At 44.1% G+C, this 20,197-nt stretch overlaps 1 protein-coding gene and 1 long non-coding RNA gene across 2 annotated transcripts in view; one reads left to right on the forward strand and one right to left on the reverse strand.

Moving 5' to 3' along the window:
* Window positions 1-1,479: 1,479 nt before the first annotated feature.
* LOC103359186 (uncharacterized) lies at window positions 1,480-8,805 on the reverse strand. The gene is made up of 4 exons (XR_520293.1): window positions 8,571-8,805; window positions 8,294-8,343; window positions 2,321-2,439; window positions 1,480-2,070 (listed from the first exon to the last, which is right to left on the reverse strand). It is a non-coding gene; the product is annotated as an uncharacterized LOC103359186 (long non-coding RNA).
* A 103-nt stretch (window positions 8,806-8,908) lies between these two features.
* Window positions 8,909-20,197, forward strand: part of gpc1b (glypican 1b) — a 69,360-nt gene continuing 58,071 nt past the window's right edge. The window contains exons 1-2 of the mRNA XM_008284418.1: window positions 8,909-9,065; window positions 9,195-9,788. Of these exons, the coding sequence (XP_008282640.1) occupies window positions 9,629-9,788 (160 nt within the window). The 5' untranslated portion in view covers window positions 8,909-9,065; window positions 9,195-9,628. The remainder of the gene's footprint in view (window positions 9,066-9,194; window positions 9,789-20,197) is intronic.

The following is a 20,197-nucleotide window of genomic DNA, read 5'->3' on the forward strand; positions in this document are numbered from 1 at the left end:
TTGAAAAAGTTACTTCACTAATTACTCTACAAAAACAACTGCATAACTAATTCGACGCTCTGCGCAGTTCTGTCACAGTATCCTTGAACGCATTCACATTTAATACGCCACTTATTCTGCATTTAACTCGTCTCCTCTGGGCCTTTTTCAGCTGCCTCCTCCTCCAGTCAATATATACCAACCAGCAGGGACTGGTGTGGTCTCCTTACAGTGCAGTAAGGTCACACTGGGGTCAAGAAAGAATAAAAAAAAAAAGCCAATTGTTGAATTTCAGTTTGCAGTAACCAGAAGTAACCACGGTCCACACATTGACTTGATTTCAAGGCTTTGTCCACTAATTTTGCAAAGTGAGCATGTGCAGGAACACTTTGTCAAACAACAGCTGTGCAGACTGATTTATTGATTGATTTTTTCTTTTTAAGCAAAGCAGAAGATAACTATGTAGAAAAAATATCCATATTAATGTGCACAAGGTCTTTGAGTTCATCCATGCAGCAACTTTTTTTTTTTTTTTTTTTGCTAACTTTGGCTTCTTGAAACTTTCTCCACACTTCAAGGCCAGACATTCTCACAGACATATAATAATAATAATAATAATAATATTGTGGTGAACGCTGACTAACTTCAGGATTTAGCGGTAGGACAAATTATTTCCTTCTCCTATAAGCCAAACTGTCCATTGTTCAAAACTTGTTAATTGAATTCTCAGGGAGCTGAATATAAATGATTTTTCCTAAACACTATACCAATGAATGCTGGCACGAGATCACGTGTAACTCAACAGACTTATTATGACTTTTGGCTGCAACTCTGGCTTCACACTGACTCCAGTCTAGAAATGTATTCAAATACTGAGATGGAAAAGGCTGACAAAAATCTATTAGAATGTTATTTGAATAAAACGATGTGTTGGATCTTTGTTCAAATGTTATTCTGCTCGTCAAATGATACTTCAAAACAACTCCGTTGCCAGTTTACTACATGAGTCATCTCATAGCGCTTTACACAGTAAGGTGAAGACCGGAGAGTGTTATTGTAATACAGAGAGCGACACCACAAATCTAAATGATTTCCTTTGAGCAAGCAGTGGGAAGAAGAAACTCGCTTTTAAAAGAACCAGGCTCAGGGAAGGCCTCCATCTGCCTCCACTGGTTGGAGTGAGGGTAAAAGAGCGCAGCCAGCAAGCAGACAGATGACACATAAGCATCTGGGGGGTTGGAGAGGCTGAAACTACAAGTGCAAGCAACATTCATACAATAATGCATCCTTCTTCCTTTGATGTCCCTCGAACGCAGCCTCTTGCTATCAGCTTGTAAAACAGCCGTGCATCGCTGATGGTGCCGATGTTACACGTCAAGCGAGCACACGCTTACATACGCCGGCGTAAATGATGCACGACTCAAGAGGAGTTCTTACATCAGCGGTGGGTCGCCCAGCGTTTCTTTTCCCCCCCTTCGGGGCTGCTGGAAAACAAACACGCAGCATTACAGCTTTATTTGAAAACCAACCAAAGACAGATTGTTTCTCAGCCGACAGATTTACAGGCTAGATTTGTTTTACAGTCCGGTTTACAACGCCATAAGAAGGCAGCGCTGAGTGAACAATCGATCTAAATGGCAATTCCCTATTAGCGGCTTCGCTCTGATCGGAGAGGGCGAGGGAAAAGGCTTAAGACAAACCAGCCCTAAAGCTGGGCAGCTTTCAAAAGTGGTTTGTTTTAAATAGGAAAAAAAAAATCTGCTTGTGAATGCTGGTGGTTAATATCTGTGGTAGCAATTAACACTGACTGTATTTGTGTGCGGCGATCAAGCCGAGTCAGCGCTAATACTTTGTGCGAGTCCCTTTCATTAAAAAATAAATTGAGGGGGGAAATGAGAGTAGGAGCTGATGTGATAAAGTGCCTCCTGTACAGGGGAGGGCTGAGGAATGCTGAAGGAATGCGTGGATGTCCTAAAGTCGTAGTGGGAAAATAATGTCGGACTCCTCACAGGGGGCTGAGAACCACACTGAGACGAGGCCTCCCACCGCTTCTGAGGTCGAGGGGAAGATGTTGCCAGTCTGGACGGAGATCTGTAACAGAACCACATAAAAAAACCTGAAGAGGGCTCAGGTTAGTTGACTCTGGAGCCTTTTACACGCATTTTAAATTTAGGAGAGATTTGCGGCCGGTTTCGATGTTTCAAACTCTGTTGTGATATCAAGGTCGCTGTCACGGTCGATCTTAGGAAAATACCATCCGCTCCAACCTGTTATTTTGGTAACCTGAGCACATGCAGGAATTATAAATGTAGTGATCGTATCTATATATACAAACAATTACCGGCATGAGAGTCAGTGCCGTGAGGTCATCTTTGTCTTTCAGCGTTGTCATCCCTTCCCCCGTGATGTTTATGAGTTTTCACAGCGAGAGGCAGATGAGGGGAGCAGTTAATTCATCCTCTAAGACACATGACAAATGGAGAAGGTGAAATATTTATATGAGAACAGCATGCAGGTAAATGAACAGAGTAATTGGATGAAGTTGGTGCAGGAATGAGAATACGCCACTGCCAGATGGGTACTGTCTGCCACTGCGTACGAGGGAGGCTACATTTCACTTCTCTTATTCGATAAATCTCAGATATTTTCTTTGCTTTGTCAGTGACGACGTAAGACGCAGTGAACGAGTATTAAAAAAACTGTGTTCAGTGGCCATTATTCAGATCTAAGCGATGTTTCAATTGGATTTCATGCACTCCGCCGCATCCTGGGGTAATTCTAGAGAAAGTAGTTCCTGTTTTTTTTTTTTTTTTTTTAAATCTTATTTTTTATTATGTTGCATAGTGTAGCTAACATTTCGTCCATGCATGGATAAAGCTGGAATGTGCTCATATTACCCAGCAGAAAGAGTTGCAAGGATGCCCACGGAGACGCACAAAAGCACAGCGCAGCACACCGTGGGGGGCATTTCTCATCCCCGCCGGTGCCTGTTTGCAAGAATTCAAAGACCCCACCGGTCATCCGGCGTTTTCACTTAATTCTTATCATTTTCCTTCCACTCCTTTTTCTTTGAAAATTCTCTATTCGCTCTACTTCCTGCACTTCGTCCCTTTCCACCCCAGATCCCTCTCTGCTACTTTCTTCTCTGTCATTCGCCACATGTCATCCATCATCATTTTCTCTCCTTCCTTATCTTTCCTCATAAGCTCACCCCCCAAACCAACACCACCACCAACCTTTTCTCTCTCAGTATTCCCCCCTCCTCACTATTTCTCATTTTTTTCCTCCCCTCTACTGTATTATCTCTCTACCCTCTGCACTTAGCATCAACATGTCTCCTTTTTTCTGTCATCGTCTGTCTCTGGCAGCTGAGGAGGGCCTCGTGCATAAAGATAGGCAGATCTGCTGTTTGTGGAGGCTGTGTTTGCACAGACAGACGCGATCAAGGGGCAATGCAAAAAAAATGGCAAAGGGACAGGCGAGAAGAAAAGGCAGGTGTTAAAACGTCTCTAAGTTGTACGCTTGATTGTGTTTCAACAGGCAAAGATGAAGGCGTGATCGTATATTCTTGTGAAGATGAAGGAAGAAGCTTACAAGGGAGAGAATCTAAATGAAATGAGCAGAAAAGAAAAGAGACAATGAAAGGGGGAAGAGATAGACCCGGTGAGTAATGTGCGCGCACTCGAGCTCTTTGGTGAATGTGCTGAACTCCGGCTAATGGTTGACATAAAAACCCAGAGAGGATGCAGAATCGATGCTATCTGTAAGAGCCCAGGATGAGTCTGGCTTTTTTTTTTTTAGGGAGAAGGACACAATGATCTCCCTCTAAAGGCTGATTACATCTGTTGAAACATCACACTGATATTTACATAGAAACCCTGCAGAGGCCCGGCTGTTGGTCCTGTACGCCGGCCAGTCCCGTGGCTCCCTCGCTACACGGCTTTTTATTTTAAATGGGAGTGTGTTTTGTGTGTGCATGTGTTTCTATCAGATCTGGCTGCACTCTGCTCTTTTGGGTGTCTCCATAAAACTGCATTCGTGGGTGTGATGAGAGCACTCTGTACTAGTACATTTCAATGCCACACGTGAAGAGAGGGGGAAGAAAAAAAAAAAGGACAAAATCCTCTTTGAGCCATTTTATGCGGTTACATGTGAGTTGACCTTCAAGAAAAGGATGAGATTGCCTTTTTTTGTGTGTGTGTGTATCCGCGAATGAGAAATTGCATGTTGTAAAAGCGGAGCGGCTCATTGGACACAGTCAGAATATTGTGATGTCAAATTTCCATACAGGCTGGATAAATGACAGGATACGAAGTGGCATTACATCATGAAAGCCTTTGCTATCACCTCTCTGTGTTCGCCATCTCGCTCTCAAGTGACTGATTTGGGAGCAAAATGCATCCACACCTATGTTTTTTTTCTTCTTCTCCCCTATAACAACTTTCCAATCCAACAGTTTCACAATAAAGGCCTTTGGAAAAAAAAAGTTCAGTGAGCTTTAAGCTATTCAAAACTATTCCGATCACACAGGCGAAGACACAAAATTAGGAAACACCGAGTTCTCTGGTTTGACAGCAATGAATTTGTGCAATCAGTAGTTAATCAGCGAGCGCTACATTCCGATGTGGCAATCCTGATGCAGTTGTGTTATGAATATTCCAGCAATCTAGAGGCTGCTGGTGGTAAGTAAAAAAAAATACAATTTACATACATTTCATGTAGTACAGCAGAGCAGCGTTTTTATACCAAATTGCATACTTTTAATTATGCAAGGTAATGGAATTTTAAGTAAATCGAAGTCATTTTAAGGTAATTTCCCTTCAAATTCCAGCTCTGTTTTGTGCATCTTTAGAAAGCAATGCGATGGCAAAATCCATCCATCCATTATCTATACACCACTTAATCCTCATGAGGGTCATGGGGGGCTGGAGTCTATCCCAGCCGACTTAGGGTGAAGGCAGGGGACACCCTGGACAGGTCACCAGTCTATCACAGGGCTACACTTAGAGACAGACAACCAAGCACACTCACATTCACACCTACGGACAATTTAGAATCACCAATTAACCTCAACATGTTTCTGGACCTTGTGGGAGGAAGCCGGAGAACCCGGAGAGAACCCACGCTGCACGGGGAGAACATGCAAACTCCACGCAGAAAGATTCCGGTGCCCCCACCGGGACGCGAACCGGCAACCTTCTTGCTGCGAAGCAACAGTGCAAACAACCCTGCAGCCAAAAGCAAAATAAGCTGTTAAAATATGAAGCTAACGATGACATTTCGGTTGCTGGCGGTCGCGGAGGAGCACAAACTTGGACAGGTGCAGATGTTTTGCAAGGCAGAGCAGGAGAGGAAGTACTCAGAACACCTATTTCAAATTAGCTTCGGCTACATCGGGGTCGATGTCAGTGAATTTACATAGATAAAGAGTGAAGCAGTCGCTGCCCCGGTGCTCCCTATTGACTCCGCTGGCCTTATCCTGAGAGGCTAAGTACATATTTAACACCCTGATGTTAACTTTGGTGTGTAAATCCCACACATTGCCAAGTCTATAAAGTATAACTGTGTTACAAATTAGTGTAATTAAGTGTAATATTACAAACGACTGCCTTTCGCTACCTTTTCAATACACAATTTGTTAAAAAAATTAAAAGGGAATTAATTTTGCTAATAGGTGCTTTTCATGTATTTTAAAAGAAACACATTCATACCTGATGCATCCTTGTTTGTGCCTCAGGCCTGCAAATGTTGTTAACTAGCGACGTGCATCGACAATAAAGGCGCTTCGCTCACTTCTATTTAAAGGGAAAAGGTAATAGCAACAGCTCTTCCCGTCCGTCTCCTCAGTGAGCGTTCTTGCTTGAAAGATGTGGTGGAACGTTTGCAGTATTTCTGTACAGACGCGATGTAATTTTCACTAGAAAGCCTCATCACGCCCTGAAAAAGGCTCACCGCATAATTACTGCACATGTACGTTAAACTGGCTGTTGCTTAGCTGTATGGCCTCTCACCCCGCGCTCTCTCTCCTCTTTTTCTTTTGCTTACCATCCCGCCTCCCCCTCGTTTTCTTCTCACCCGGTCTCCTGAACTTCCCCCAGCATCCTGCTCCTCATTAGAAGGCCTTTCATGGTCAGGGCCAATAAAACTTCAATGAGAGGCAGCCTGAAGAAAACATGGCTGTTCTGTTGGCTTTACGGGGCCAATCAGCTCTCCGGCAGCGCTGCCGACCTATGGCCACATGTGGAACGCAGTCAGACACATAAACTCGCACACTCCGACACGGACGCACATCTACACATAAAGGTCATGCATACACAAACCCATATATAATCCCGACTGACATATCATCACACGGCCGCTTCGAGCCCGCTAGATTTATTAACCTCTGGCCGCGTGTGCTTAACGCCGCCTGGTTTTCCCCCTCACAGCAAACAAGAAAAGTGAAGCAACAGTATTACACATAATTATTGGTTTGCGTCTGCTGTGTGGCACAATTACACATTTCTCAACTTTAGTAGAGCAACTGCGACCGTGCCAGATTTGCCCAAGCACACTTGCACGGGCTGCAAATGAATAAAACACTTGACATTGCAGAACGAAGGTGTAATTCATGCCTACTCATTTCAGGGCTGTAATAATGGGAAGTGAGTGTAGCCATTTGTCAGTAAGTGATATGTGAGATGCTGTTCTCTTTGTTTAGACTCATCCAGTGATGAGGAACAGACTAATTATAGAGTAACATTTCCTAATGTATTCATAAACAATGTCTGTCTTCATAAATAGAATGATTTGTAGGCAGGAAATGACTGTTCTTGCCATGTGGCTCTCTCCTTTCTCCCCCGTCGTTCCTCCGTTCTCTCTCTCTCCCTCTCTTTTTCGCCTCTCGCTTTTGATTGTCTATCTGTCGCGTGACGGCCGCTTGTTTAAGGCTGCGCTGGAGTTTTTCCACGTGTCACTGCGATAATGTGCGGTGGCATTTTCTTCCGCAAACAATCCTTAAAAAGCATCTCCCACAGGAGCGACACCGCCGAACGCTGTCTGATTCAATTTCACACACTGAGATGACTAATGGGATATTATTTTAAGTGAGGGGGACTGTATGCCTCGTTATTGATATTACACAAATATATCCAGAAGCCCACAGAGTGAGTTTACAGCAGCTGAATGTTCTCTGAGAGGGCGTCTATCACATGAAACGCACACTGTAGTCGTTCGCTGAACTTCTGATAATGCGGGACCACATGCAGAGGTGTCAGATGATGTCTGAGCACAGAACTCTTGAAATCATCGCTATACCCAAAGTGTAGTCGGCATCTATTACAGTGTGAGACCATTACACTTAAGTGTTCCTAGACAGGGCCTGAAATACAAACCATAAACGGGAGAAAGAAAGAAAAGAAAGAAAGAAAGAAATAAAGGCCTCAGTTATGGACATTTTGCTGCCACTGGCCATGACAAGGCACTGGAGAGCTGAGAACTTTGAGTCGCTGATCCTATTAGAAGTGGTGAATAAACGGAAAAATTCCAAGTCTGCACAACATGTACAATGCTTTGTAAACAATCAATTTTCTTTTGAGACAAAAAAGGAAGCAAAACCAGTCACATTCCGGAAAAGAAGCTTTTCCACAAGACGTGTGAGCGACTGCAGAAATAGTGAATGTGATAAATTAAAGAACCCATCTGGAGCAAATCTTTTTTTTGTTTTTGTATCTTGTTGACATGTCAATATGGTGTTCATTTACATGTTAGAAGACACGCAAAGTAAGAAGACGATGCCATCACTGAGCATTTCTACCTTCAAAACTGCGGCGTACCGATGTCGACCGAAAAACACGGATGCAGATTTTCGTCGTACGAAATCAAAGGGACCAGAACATCGGGTTGTGAGGTGATTATTCCTGGTTTCTGGTTCTGAATTGCAATTGTCATTGCGTAGCTTTAATGTGTCTGAGCAGAGTCGAGGGTGAGCTGGTGTGCTCCAGCTGCAGCAAGTAGGGAAGGTGTTTGGTTAAGAGCGAGGCGTGGACTTCATAGATCTGCATGTTAGTAGAGTTACATCTGAGACGCTTTAAGGCAGGAAGCAAGTATTTTCTCTGAGAAAAAAGGTAACTTTGATACACAGAGATGAGTTATTTGGGGTTAAATCAATAACCAGAGAGGGAGTTTAACAGCAACTGAACACAGATTTGTAAAAACATGGTGGCATGAAATCAGATGCCTACAAAGCCTTCAGCACTTATTAGTGTCATCCTGCAGCACAGATCTGCTGCATGAAGGGTCATTATTGCATGTATACGGCAAAATGCCAACTTACTTTACAGTGAAAGTGTTTCCTTCTCTTGTTTTTCCAGTGTCCAGTCAAGCCTGAAAATACCAAAGAAACATTTTCGGGCTTGTGTTATTAACCAACACATCCAGGAACACGTAGAGAAACTGAAGATAATGAAGGCATTCAGCAGGTGACAGGTACACTGGGAACGGCACAAGGCAAGTAGTGACTCGTTGGCCGATTAATTGCACCTTGAGGAGTGATGAGGCTCATGTATTACTGATCCTCTGTGCTGCAGAGCGGAGGAGAGAGAGACGCTGACCTGTGTGCTGGGGGTGGATACCTGGGCTGGAGGACACGCCCACTGCTCCTGTGTGACACCTGGCCGGTGGTGATCGAGCTGTCAGGACGCGTAAAGGCGCATTCCTCACCTGAGAACCAGACCACCTCACGATGCGCCAATCACCATACTTACACTTCTGTAAAAAAAAATGAAACTGCCTGATGCCTGTAAAAACCAAACCTGTTAGGCAACACTCTGAAACCTGTCTCACAAAATCTGGATAATAAAGTGGCAAAAGGGGCTTGAACCTTTGCTCTCTATCTCCCTCTCCCTCGCTCTGTCTCTCTGCTCCTCTCTCTCTTCCCTCTCCCTCTCTCTCTCTCTCTCTCTCTCTCTCTCCGCCTCCTTCTCATTCCACAGAGTGGCAGCGCTGGCACAGCATCGTTCAGAGAACCCTGAGCTGCGGTATCTGCCCGGGTGCACCTCTTTTTTTTTTGTTGTTGTTGCTCAGATCCCTCCGGGCCGTCACAGCCGGTAGGCTTGAGTCAACAGAACCAGGCTGCCGCGGCGTCAGCCAGCAGCACAGTGCTATTTTCTGACATGACTTAAAAATATTTCAGCTGTAAATGCGTAACCTAATTCTTTCATTGCTTCCCTCTCTAGGTGAGCCAAAGAAAGAAAGAAAGAAAGAAAAAAGACCCCACAGTGGATATATTTGAGACAGGAGATCTGCGCTTTTCTCTTGGGCAGCCTATTGCAAGAGTCATTTTTGGAGGAAGAAGAAAGAAAAAAAATCCATAATAATAAAGCAGCTCCTGTCCTGTCCAGCGGTAGGAGCGAGAAGAGACGGAACCTGTGAGCAGCAGTGCGCGGAGAGCAGCCACGCACTCGGCAGACGCACTGAAAGGGCAGAAAAGGGGAGAGAAGGAAGGTGGAGGATATTTTACGCACAGCAGCACCAAGTAGCTCCGTCGTTCACTCACTGAGAGTCTCCGCGCAGGACTCAGCACACACACACACACACACGCAAGCTTCGTCCCTCGCTCGGATTTGCACTTGACATAAAGTCCCACATACATCTACAGGAGTCGACCGGAATGGATTCCTTCATCATAGCGGCTCTGGCACTGTGCTCTCTAACGGCACCCACCTATGGGGACAAAGGGACCAGCAAAGCCCGGAGTTGTTCGGATATCCGGCAGTTTTACGGCGGAAAGGGATTCGCTCTGGATGGGGTCCCTCAGTCTGAGATATCAGGTGAGCTCCTCGATAAATAACACAGCCTATCCGAGTCTGTATATGTTGTGCGCACCTTTATAAATAAGATGATCAGCCCTTGAACTGAACACATAATCCCTTTTTTTGGAAAATGTGAAATAATGTGTTAAACCCACAGCAAAGAGGCACACAGCTGCTTTAAAATGAGCACCATAATCTCTTTGCAAGTCCCCTAAGGACTCTTGGTCTATTTTGAGGCCACCTTCAGAGGCCATTAGTTGCGTCTAAGTATTGTTGTGTATATCTGACATTTCCTATTTAAATGAATGATTGCAGGTTTGCATGAAATTGGTTCACAGACTCTTGAATTTCGAACTCACTGTGGCCTGCAGGAGAATGTGTGACTTCACCTCTCATTTTAAAAATGAAATGTGTGTTTGTAAAGTTTGTTTTCATGTGAGAAAAGAGCAGAGAAGGCATCTGTCTCTATACCTCTTGGACCTGTTGTCACGCTCATCTCATGTCACATGGTAAAGCGGGAGAGCTCTGGGCTATCTCTCCAGATGAAACAGTGCTTTGAAAAGATATTAAGACAGTGCAGACATGCCACAGACAATCTGGCTGTTTCATCCCTGATCAAATATATGAGAAAGTCCCCCTCATATCCTCTCTACCCTCGACATTTTGGGAGCACAGATGCAGGATCAGCACCTGGCTCCCTCTGCTCCTTTATCAGTTTCCCATGTCGTTTTAAAACTAAGCTGCTGCTCCTGAGCAAATTTGCTTCTTCTTTGTGCACGGAAACTGCCAGCTTTATAAAAAAAAAAAAAAAGAAACTGCCAGACGGTCACTTGACCATGTGCTGTAACCGCGCAAATATGATGTTGTGCACTGTGTCATTCATGGTCTGATGTCAGACAGTCACAAGCCCCTCTGCAGTTCAGATGATTACACGTTTGCCTCCCCTGGAATTCGTTGCAATGCTTTCAGGCATATGAACACACACACATACAGTTTACTGCAATTCCAGGTTCTACAGTTACAGTATCATACATGCATGGACAAGACACGAGGCCATGAGCAGCCGCTTCCCTGTGCACAGGTTCAAACGGACTATGAGCTCATGCTTCTGTTTCATCCCAAAAAATGTGAAGCCTTTCTTCCAGAAGTAGCGAGAAACACAGCAAGTATTCTACATCCTTTTACCAACAAGAAATGCATACGGATGCTTTTACATTTTTTTTTTGCTACCGGAGTAACACTGCAACAGTTATTCTCAATCTGATAGCGTACTCTTTCCCTGAAAGGACCCACTGACTGATTCTACATCTCTCCGCTGTCCAATTCATTTTCCACAGAGTGCTTCACTAGTGTGACAGTAGATAAACTCCTCTCCCCTGTGAAGACTGAGATGTTGGTCCATTAGCGCAGACTGAATGGTACTGACACATGCAAGGGTGACTTCTGCAGCGTTCGAATGACTGCCACACACTCGGGATGGTCCCAGAAGAAGCTGTGTGCTCTATTTTCTGATAGACATTAGATGTTCTCGCCCGACAACGAGCATTGTGTCTTGGCAGAAGTAGCGTAATGTGCCGCGATTTTCCTCCTACAAGTCCTTAAGTGTTTTCCTTTTGATGGCTCTTAGTTTTCTAATTATGTCGAGCTTTCGCCGAGATGGAACATTACGAGCGCAAATGAGGAATACGTACAGCGGCTCTTTCCAAGTGATTACGCTCGTAGGTAGGATGGGAGAAATGATCAAATTTGAGGTTGGGAGCAGTAATGTGATGAAAACGTTATCTCATCTCATTGCGCCATTCATCATGAGGTACAGTAGTGAGGGCCAAGTAGTGAGCGGACACTTTTAATTTACTTGATTGACCATAATGAATAAATCATTTGACAGGATTAACACCAGCCCCAGTCTCTTAGAGATCCCCCTTTCTTCAAAATGTCTGTAATCCATAATGTTTTAAAGAGCAAATCTGTCTTGTCCTGACACCAACTATTCCTCTTGTTTCAATGAGTGATGTGGGGCTTGCTTAAGTTTGGGGTCAACGCATTCTTAGCAGGACAGAAAATAAGGGAGTGAGGCAGACACCGAGGGCCAGGAAAGAGACAGATGGAAAAGCGAGACGAGAAAAAAGGCAGAGTTAGAGAGATGCGAAAACAAGATAGACTGAAGGGGCGATTTGGCTTTGTGCATTGGCAATATTTTTCCCCCGTGTCCCCGTCTCTTGGCTCCTAAGCATAAATAACCATTCATCTGCTCCAGTCTGGCATATTAAACAGCTAGTAAAATATGAAAGATTTAATTTATGCCTCCAAATTATGAGCCACCTGAAACGCTATGGATGATCTCTGCCACGGTACACACAGTATTTTTTCCCTGCCGTGACACCGGGGGGGAGCTTGATCAACCTAATGTACGCGTGTTGGCCGGGCCTGACTCAAGGTCACACGCCGAGTACATCACCCGGATTCAGCCCGGGAGGACGACGGGAGACGACTGCGTCCCAACTCTGAGAGTGATGTCAAGTTGCAGCACTTCCATTTAATGGCACAGTTTATGAAATAAAATCCCTTGGCGCTAGAGGTAGCTGGTACAAGCCTGATATGAAAATGGGTTTAGATGTACAAAACATGGCAGCATGTGCAAATGAAGTCAGATCTGCAAGTGAAATGCCCAGAAAAATCCCAAGAGTTGAGTTAGCAGCTTTGTTAACCTTTCTTCTTCTTCTTCTTTGAATTGGCTAGTTTTATAGAAAGTCATAAAAATAAATAAAAAAAACTTAACACCCAGTCGACCGTCCCCGCCCCAGCCCCTGTCTGATTATGCCCAGCCGGCGGCGAGCAGAGATTCCTAGATATCGCTTTCACGTCGATACGCCTCATGTAACATCTCGCATAGTCCCCTATTCTTAAGTAATTTGCCTCGGAGAGAAAGCCACGCGGAGGAAAGCTATCGAGTTCGGGGCGAGCTGTTTGTTATCATTGTGTTGAAGCGATGTTTACTGAACCATGGGAGCACTATGAGTTGAGCACTTTGAAAAAAAAAAAAAATAAGTCCACAAGGAGTCAAGTAATCTGATTGATGCTCTTGAAATGAGCGCGATAATGCTAGTTTAACTCATAGAGCGTAATCAGTTTTGGCAACAGCTTTTTTCTTTTTTTTTTTTTTGTCGGTGTTTACCAAAAACGGATGATTGATTTTTATGATACTCATCCGTCTCCTCCCTGCGCTGCCCCCTCCCTGTCCCACCCCATCATTACAGTCTTGATGACTTATCTTTTTGTCTTTCAGGGGATGACATTCTTCATCTCTCTGTGTGTCTCTCTCTCGCCGGCTCTTAAAGAGAGAGGCGCCAGGCGCTCTTTGAAAACAGCTGGCAGTCAATGAGTGTTAGATTCTCAATGTCACATAAGCCTATACAAAGAGACAAGCTGTATGAGACATCTGCAGGAAGGCCTGTAACATTTTTGGTGTAGCATTGATTTTTTTCCATGCTGTATTTGTGTTGTTGTTGATTGCTGGTTGCTACAGAATGACTGTCAGCCGCGCGCTGCTCTGCCGTGTCATATCTAACCAGAATTTGGCTAATGATACAGCGGGATTGCCGCTCACCAGGCCTGCTAAACTTCTTCTGACTAAAGGCTGGCTTGCGGCTGGAAATATGGACTGATCCGTATGGCGGCCCACCATGAGAAGTATGGGAATGTTTTGAACTCAGCGGCTCCGCTCTGATTTTGGGAATAAGTCCTGATATGTATAATAGTAGCATTGTAGCCGGTACAGAGCGTGGGATTTTCACACGTCGGGTAGAAAACCTCCCTGGGCAACTCTCTCTCACCCGTTTGACTGAGGGTAATGATAAGATAATGGCTGCAGTGTTTGCTTCCCCTTACACCACTTTCCAGCCAGAGGTTAAATGGAGAAGGGAGTTCACTGCCAGCATAAAACACAGCTGGCTAGCTCGAGAGAGAGAGGCTGGAATATCAACGCCTGAACAGTAAACTAAACTTTCAAAAAATAAAAATAAAAATAACATATATTAGAATATCGCGCCATTGATCAATTTAAATCTTTTTTTTTGGACTCATGAGTGCACCTTCTGCAGAAGTCCTGTCGAGTGTAGGTTCACAGTAAAATGCAGACCATGTACGATGTCGCACGTTTTAAGCTTCTAATCTCTGTGGGCGTACTATCTATGTGTGTCCACCTCCTGCTGTTGCTCCATCTCCTGCTGTAAAGCCTCTTGACCTGTGGTGGCACCTCTTTCTTGTCCTGTCAGCAATGTACTCTCATGCCAGTTAGGATTATAGAAAAATGTCTTCACAGTATTATCTATTATTCTATCCTCCTATTGCATTATAATTAGCTTTCTCCCAGGTGGATGTGCCGTGTTACTGCAGTGCACTGGCACCAGTCAAAGGAAACTAGGTTAAGCTCACTCACTTTTTAAAAAAGCTTTTTAACATTGCATTGTTAAAAATGTCAGCAAGCTATCTTTTTTTTGTTTTCAGTTAGGGTGTGCATTCCCGTGGTGAACTCCAAACTGCAAGTGGGGATGCTAAACATATACATGTATTTTATTTCTTTATTTGATCAGGAACCATGCATTTAAACATAGAAAACATCTGATGCGTTGCATATAGAGTATATAGCATGAAGCTAATTTTCAACCCCTGTCCCTGGTTGGGCTTTTCAGTAAAAACCATAGACTGTATAAAAGATGGACGTAGCAACCGGCCCTGAAAAATGAAGCCAACCCGGAAGTGTCAAAAACCTGCAATATCACTACGTCCGCCAGCTGCTGGCTCCAAAAAGCCCTGGCTCCCATAGACTTGAATTGGAAAAGAAGTGATCACAGATCACGAAATACTGCATTCCTACAGCTCAGGATTTTTTTCTTATTAGTTTTCATGGTCAAATCCAGAGATCAGGTGGCCAATCTGAAAATAAATCAATACTGAATTTTTAAAAAATCGTCAACATTTTACGGGGCAAGGGGCGTGGCTGGCTTGATTGACAGTCGGCAGCGACCATACAGATGAAGCAAACAGAAGGCGGTAAATGTAGGCGGGCAGAGAGGGCCCGCCTCTCAATCCGTCTGACCAATCGCTGCTCCTATGGCTCCGCCCCCCTCCCTTTTTGCGTCACTGGCTCCAAAAATCCAAGATGTCAACCAGGAAGTAGCAAAACCCTGGCTTCATTTTCTCAATGCAGAAACCAACGGGTGACGTCACGGAAGCTACGTCCAGTCTATGGCAAAAACAGACAAAGGACCAACAACACCAATAAAAACAACACAGAGAACGCTACACCTGGCGAATAGTTTATAACGCTGCGAGTAAAGACACTGAGAAGTAATCCTGATGCAAGTTTGGTGCCATTTTAAGTTCGATGTATGTTTAGTTTTGTGTAAATCTGCTTCAAAATTCAACCTTTTAACTTCATCTTACGTCAGATTAAGCATCTGTTTGGTATTTTTTGTGTGGCTTTTATACAAAAACAATACAGTATAGATCTGATATTATACAAGGACAGAAACAAAGCAATAAAAGAGGCACTAGTCAGAATTAAATACACAGGCTGCATCAGCATGAGGTTAAATAGACACAAAGAGAAAAACATTTTGGTTTCACTAAGAGCGTTGTAATAAATTAGTCCATTTGTTTATCCAAGTAAAAACAACCCTTTTACAACCACACCTAGCACTTACAAACCAGCACACTCGCCTGTATTTCACATTCATGCAGGCTGCCTGGATAAACAGATGCATCTCCAACAAACTCTGCAGCCGTAGTGACATTTACGCACCAACAGAACGTCCCACAGAGGGAAAAAAAAGACATTACTTTGATGCATAAAAAAACCGGCAAGGTTGCACATTCCTTGTCTGTAAAACGGCTCCGGATAGATAAAACGACAGATCTGACTTAACCATAAATATTAAAAGCTGTTTGTGTCGAGATAAACGAGCGGCGTTGTCACCGTCGCCGGCCTGGACAGCAGCCTTATCGCCGTCCCGTATCCCCACTGATGTGTGCTGTTCTTATACTCCATATGGCGGATAAGTAATTGATCACGCTGAATTACATATGAATGGAACTCATTAACTCGCTCGGAGATAAGAGAGCCCGGGCTTATTTGAAGGTTAATGTCGGCATAAAGCCCCGCGCTTCTGTTGGTCTTCCTCCTCCAGACAGATTAAAGTGAAAAGCAACAGTTGTTTCTGTATCACAGTGTGCAGGCTCATAACTCTGCTGCAGTTTAAAGTGTGTCAATCCCCGCATCTGGCATCCTGTCTGCGCTTGTTTATGTGTAGCCGTGCATGTGCGCTCGCCGGTTGGTGTGTGTTAGCCTACCGACTGAATACACTGAAGTTGTTAAAATGCTGAAGTCAGTAAGAAGCCTCTTGAAGCATTAAGCCATAATGGGCTGCAGGGAGCATGAAACAGACCACGATGTGTTTGATGTTCACCATAGAGAGAGAGAGAGAGAGAGAGAGAGAGAGAGAGAGAGTCGATGAACTGCTGACTTGACATGGGGCTGCCCCTGGTCTGCTCGGTTTTTCTCGTCCCTGCTCCGCCCTGGTCCTCGGACTAAGAAAGACAACACGTGAAAAATAGAAACGACGCAGTGGAAAGAATGGTTAAGGGAAATAGCTTCTTTTGAAAATGTGTTCTCGCTTATGCAATCATCTTTTTTTTTTTTTTTTATTCTGGGGGCCTGTTAGAAACACTAAAACAGGGGTGTCAAACTCTGGCCCGCGGGCCAAATTTGGCCCTCTTTGTAATTATATTTGGCCCACGAGACAATACCAAATGACTACTAGAGCTGCCCCCGGTATTATACTGTACAGCGCATTCACCACTAATACTACAAATCCCATAATGCCCTGTTGTTGTTTTGGCGCGTCAGTCAGGACGGGACCCAGAAACTCCCTCTCCTCTGTGACAGTAGGCATAGCGACTTCACACTACAACTGTGCCATTGATGTGTTTTTTTATTTATAATTTGATTTTACATTTCTCCACTATTAAGTTATATATAATGTATGGTAATAAGTGTTGCTTGTTCCATATTCAATGTTAAAGCAAAATTTGTTTTGGTCCATATTAAAAGGTTAGTTTGTTCAATGTTGGCCCGCGACTTTGTTCAGGTTTTAAATTTTGGCCCACTGTGTTTTTGAGATTGACACCCCTGCTCTAAAAACTGCAGGACAGCCTGTTCGGTTTGCTCTGACCTCTGGACGGTTTGTTGAACAAGTGTGCAGAAACCTTTTCACACCGCGCAATTATCTGTTTTCCGTGTTAAAAGCAAAGGCTGACAAAAAAAAGTCAAATTTCCTTTCTCATTAGAGTCGGGGGAAAGAGTCAATCACTTATTTTTTTTTTTTGGACTGACAGATGTAAGAGCTGACAAACTCCATTTCCTACGACTAATTTCAGAAAATTACAACTCTTTGGAAAAGGTAGGAAATTGAGGTCTGCGAGGAGGAGAGAGGCCGCTGATTGGCTGACAGAACATGATGCGCTATCTTGACAAGTATCAGCTGCCTCCTCCCTGACCGACACGCGCTTCAGCTGCTGCCTCCTCTCCCTCTTCTCTCTCCTCCCGTGCTCCTCTTGTCTTTTGTTCTCCGTCACTTGTCCAATGTGAGAGTAGGAGTTCACACGTACAACCCTCCGTTAGCGAGCAGCAGACACACAGATGACAGCATAGACTTTTTTTCTTTTTTTTCCCTTCTTATACCACCACAGGGGGTGGCAGTGTCATTGCAACAGGCGTGTGTGTGTGTGTGTCTGTGTGTGTGTGGTATGGGGGTTGTGTGTGTGACGTTTCTCTCTGAGGGCTGCAGTGTGTCGGTGTATGACTCCTCTTTTGTCTTCAGAGGAATTGGCCGTGTCAAAAGGAGAATTATTCCCTCATCACAGCAAGCTCCTTCACTGTCTCTGCTTGTGTGTGTGTGTTTGTGTGTGTGTGTGTGATGTTGATTGGAGATGTGTGCCACCAATGTGTCCACGAGCAAATGAGAGAGCATCCATTTGTGTGTGTGTGCCACAGATGTGTGCACTCTGCATGACTTCTAAAGCCGTGGCGAGAATGTCATTAAAGCGTTTCCTTTTCATTTGCTGTCTTTGTGTGTGTGTGTGTGTGTGTGTGTGCATGATTGCTGTGTTTAGCCCATCTTGGGGCTACGTGTGCCACGCCAAGCTGTTGTGGTTCACGTCCCCTCCAGCGGTGCTTTCTGCAGGCTAGGTGAGTATTTGAAGTGACAAGGAACTGGCTGCAGCTCCCGGTGTGGCCTTCGCTATCGCTGTAGCTACCTCTGCTCGTTCCCTCCCGCTGCTTGACAGATGGTGCCGACCCAAACCGGGACGGCCGCTGCCATATTAAGTGAGGGCACGCAGTATGAATTTTACAGCGTGACACGCCCTACGCCGACGTTGTGCGCCGTCTTGCAGCTGTAGATCCAAGCATTTGCTGGGAGGCTTTGGTTCTCTGGCTAACCCAGAGGGGAAATCCTGTGGCTGTGGCGCTATGGCGACAAATTCAGCCGGCCCGCAGGGACAGACCGACGCACACATGTGCTGCAGGGGAATTTTTTTTAGTTTGTGCTGATTCTGATTGCAGTTCTTAATTGTTTTGTTTATTTGGCAATTCTGATTAGTCCTCATAAATATTTTATAACAGCTTTTAATTAAATTTAAAACACTGTAGGACTCATTTTCTCCATCTTGCTGCACGTGTTAATGACTCAACCTTGGGTTCGGCTCATCTCAGCTCATTTCGACCATCAGTTAATCAATTAGCTGATTGACAACATTAATCTGGATTTTTTAAAAAATGATTTAAGCAAAAATACCCAAAACAACACGGGTTCCAGCCACTGAAGTGGGGAACTCGACTGCTTTTCTTCCCTAGAAATGGAATATTTGGGATTTTAAACAGTTGGTCAAACAAAGACATCATCTGGTGCTTTAGGTACTTGGGGAAAATGAGGATTTTTACCATTTGATAGACAGCGTGATTTATTATTTATCACTCCACTCCTATTTTTAAGAATTTGTATTCCATTTAATTAGGTTTTTCTGCAGCCCTGTTTCTTTATAAATTGCTCTATTTATTAAAATACCAAAACTAACACAGCAAGGTCCATGAAAATAAAAAGACACCTTGCACAGCCTAAGGTGATGCCTTCAAATGGCTGTTTTGTCAAAACCCAAAGATGTTTGAGTCAAAGCAGAGCCATCATTCAAAGGAACCCACAAATATTGAGCATTTCGCTTCAACAAATGACGATTAATTGTCACAATAATTGTTGATTCAGTCACCTAATCTGTGTTTTGTTTTCAGTTTTACGAGCCAGGATCAGCTGGGGCATTATAACGGGGGAAATGCTTTGTCATGTCTCTCCATTACATGAGATTATTCGTGTGCAGCGACTACATTATTCTTACGACCGTCCTTTGTGAAGCCCAGTCACACTTTTCAGCGCTGTCTCCAGTTCAGATCCAATTCATATAATTGCCAGAATAGATGGATATTCTCTGCAGACAGCCCGCAGACTCATATCTCTCAAATATATAAAAAAAAAAGGAAATGGGAATTGAAAAGATTAGAGATTGGGCCTGTAAATAAAAAAAAAAAAAGAGATAGGAGAGGATGATAAAATCATGCGAAATGTGTCCGGCAGCTTACTGCGCGGACACCTGGCACACATAATAACGATTTAATAAAGATAGGACGCGCGGGTACGACGGCGCACGCGTCCCTCCACGACACACTTCCCTTTGACAAGCAATCATTCCTGTGTTATAAGTTGTTATTAAAAAACACTACGGCTGATGTCTTAGTGCAGAAAGTGGACAGGCCTTGAGAAAGCATTCCGGCGTTTGTGCGTGTGAGGCAGATATCCCAGGTGTTACAGGACTTGTGAATATCTTCTTTGTCTCCGGTTTCCACTCCTCTTCCCCCGAGGTGTAAACATTATTCTCCATAATCCCTTCCCAAACTAGAAGCATGTTTCTATACTCCGGATGCAGAACAGTAACCACTTTCTCCTCTGATCTATCAAATCTTTTTTTATTATTATTATTATTTTTGCATTGGTCAGTTTGGACGATTTTTTTCTTCTTCTCATTTTTAGCTGCTGTAGGCAAGTGGCTCTCATCGAGATAAACTGTTTCATGCTATTATTTCCCCTCTACTGACTGCTTTCCCTTTTCTCCCTAAGTCTTCTCTGCCTTTGAGGCGTTATCTCTCTCATTCCCTCCCTATCTGCTACTGCAGAGGAAGTTGCGAATTCATTTATTTTTCATGGAAAATTTACTGCATGCTCCCAGATGCTCTCCAGACACAGTTTGTTTATGTTACTTGTCTGTGATTTTTATGATTCCATATTTTCGGGATCTAATTTTGTGCTTTACGGCCTCGA

Source organism: Stegastes partitus, unplaced genomic scaffold (assembly GCF_000690725.1).
Source record: "Stegastes partitus isolate 25-593 unplaced genomic scaffold, Stegastes_partitus-1.0.2 Scaffold358, whole genome shotgun sequence".
In the NCBI taxonomy this organism is placed as follows: Eukaryota; Metazoa; Chordata; class Actinopteri; family Pomacentridae; genus Stegastes; species Stegastes partitus.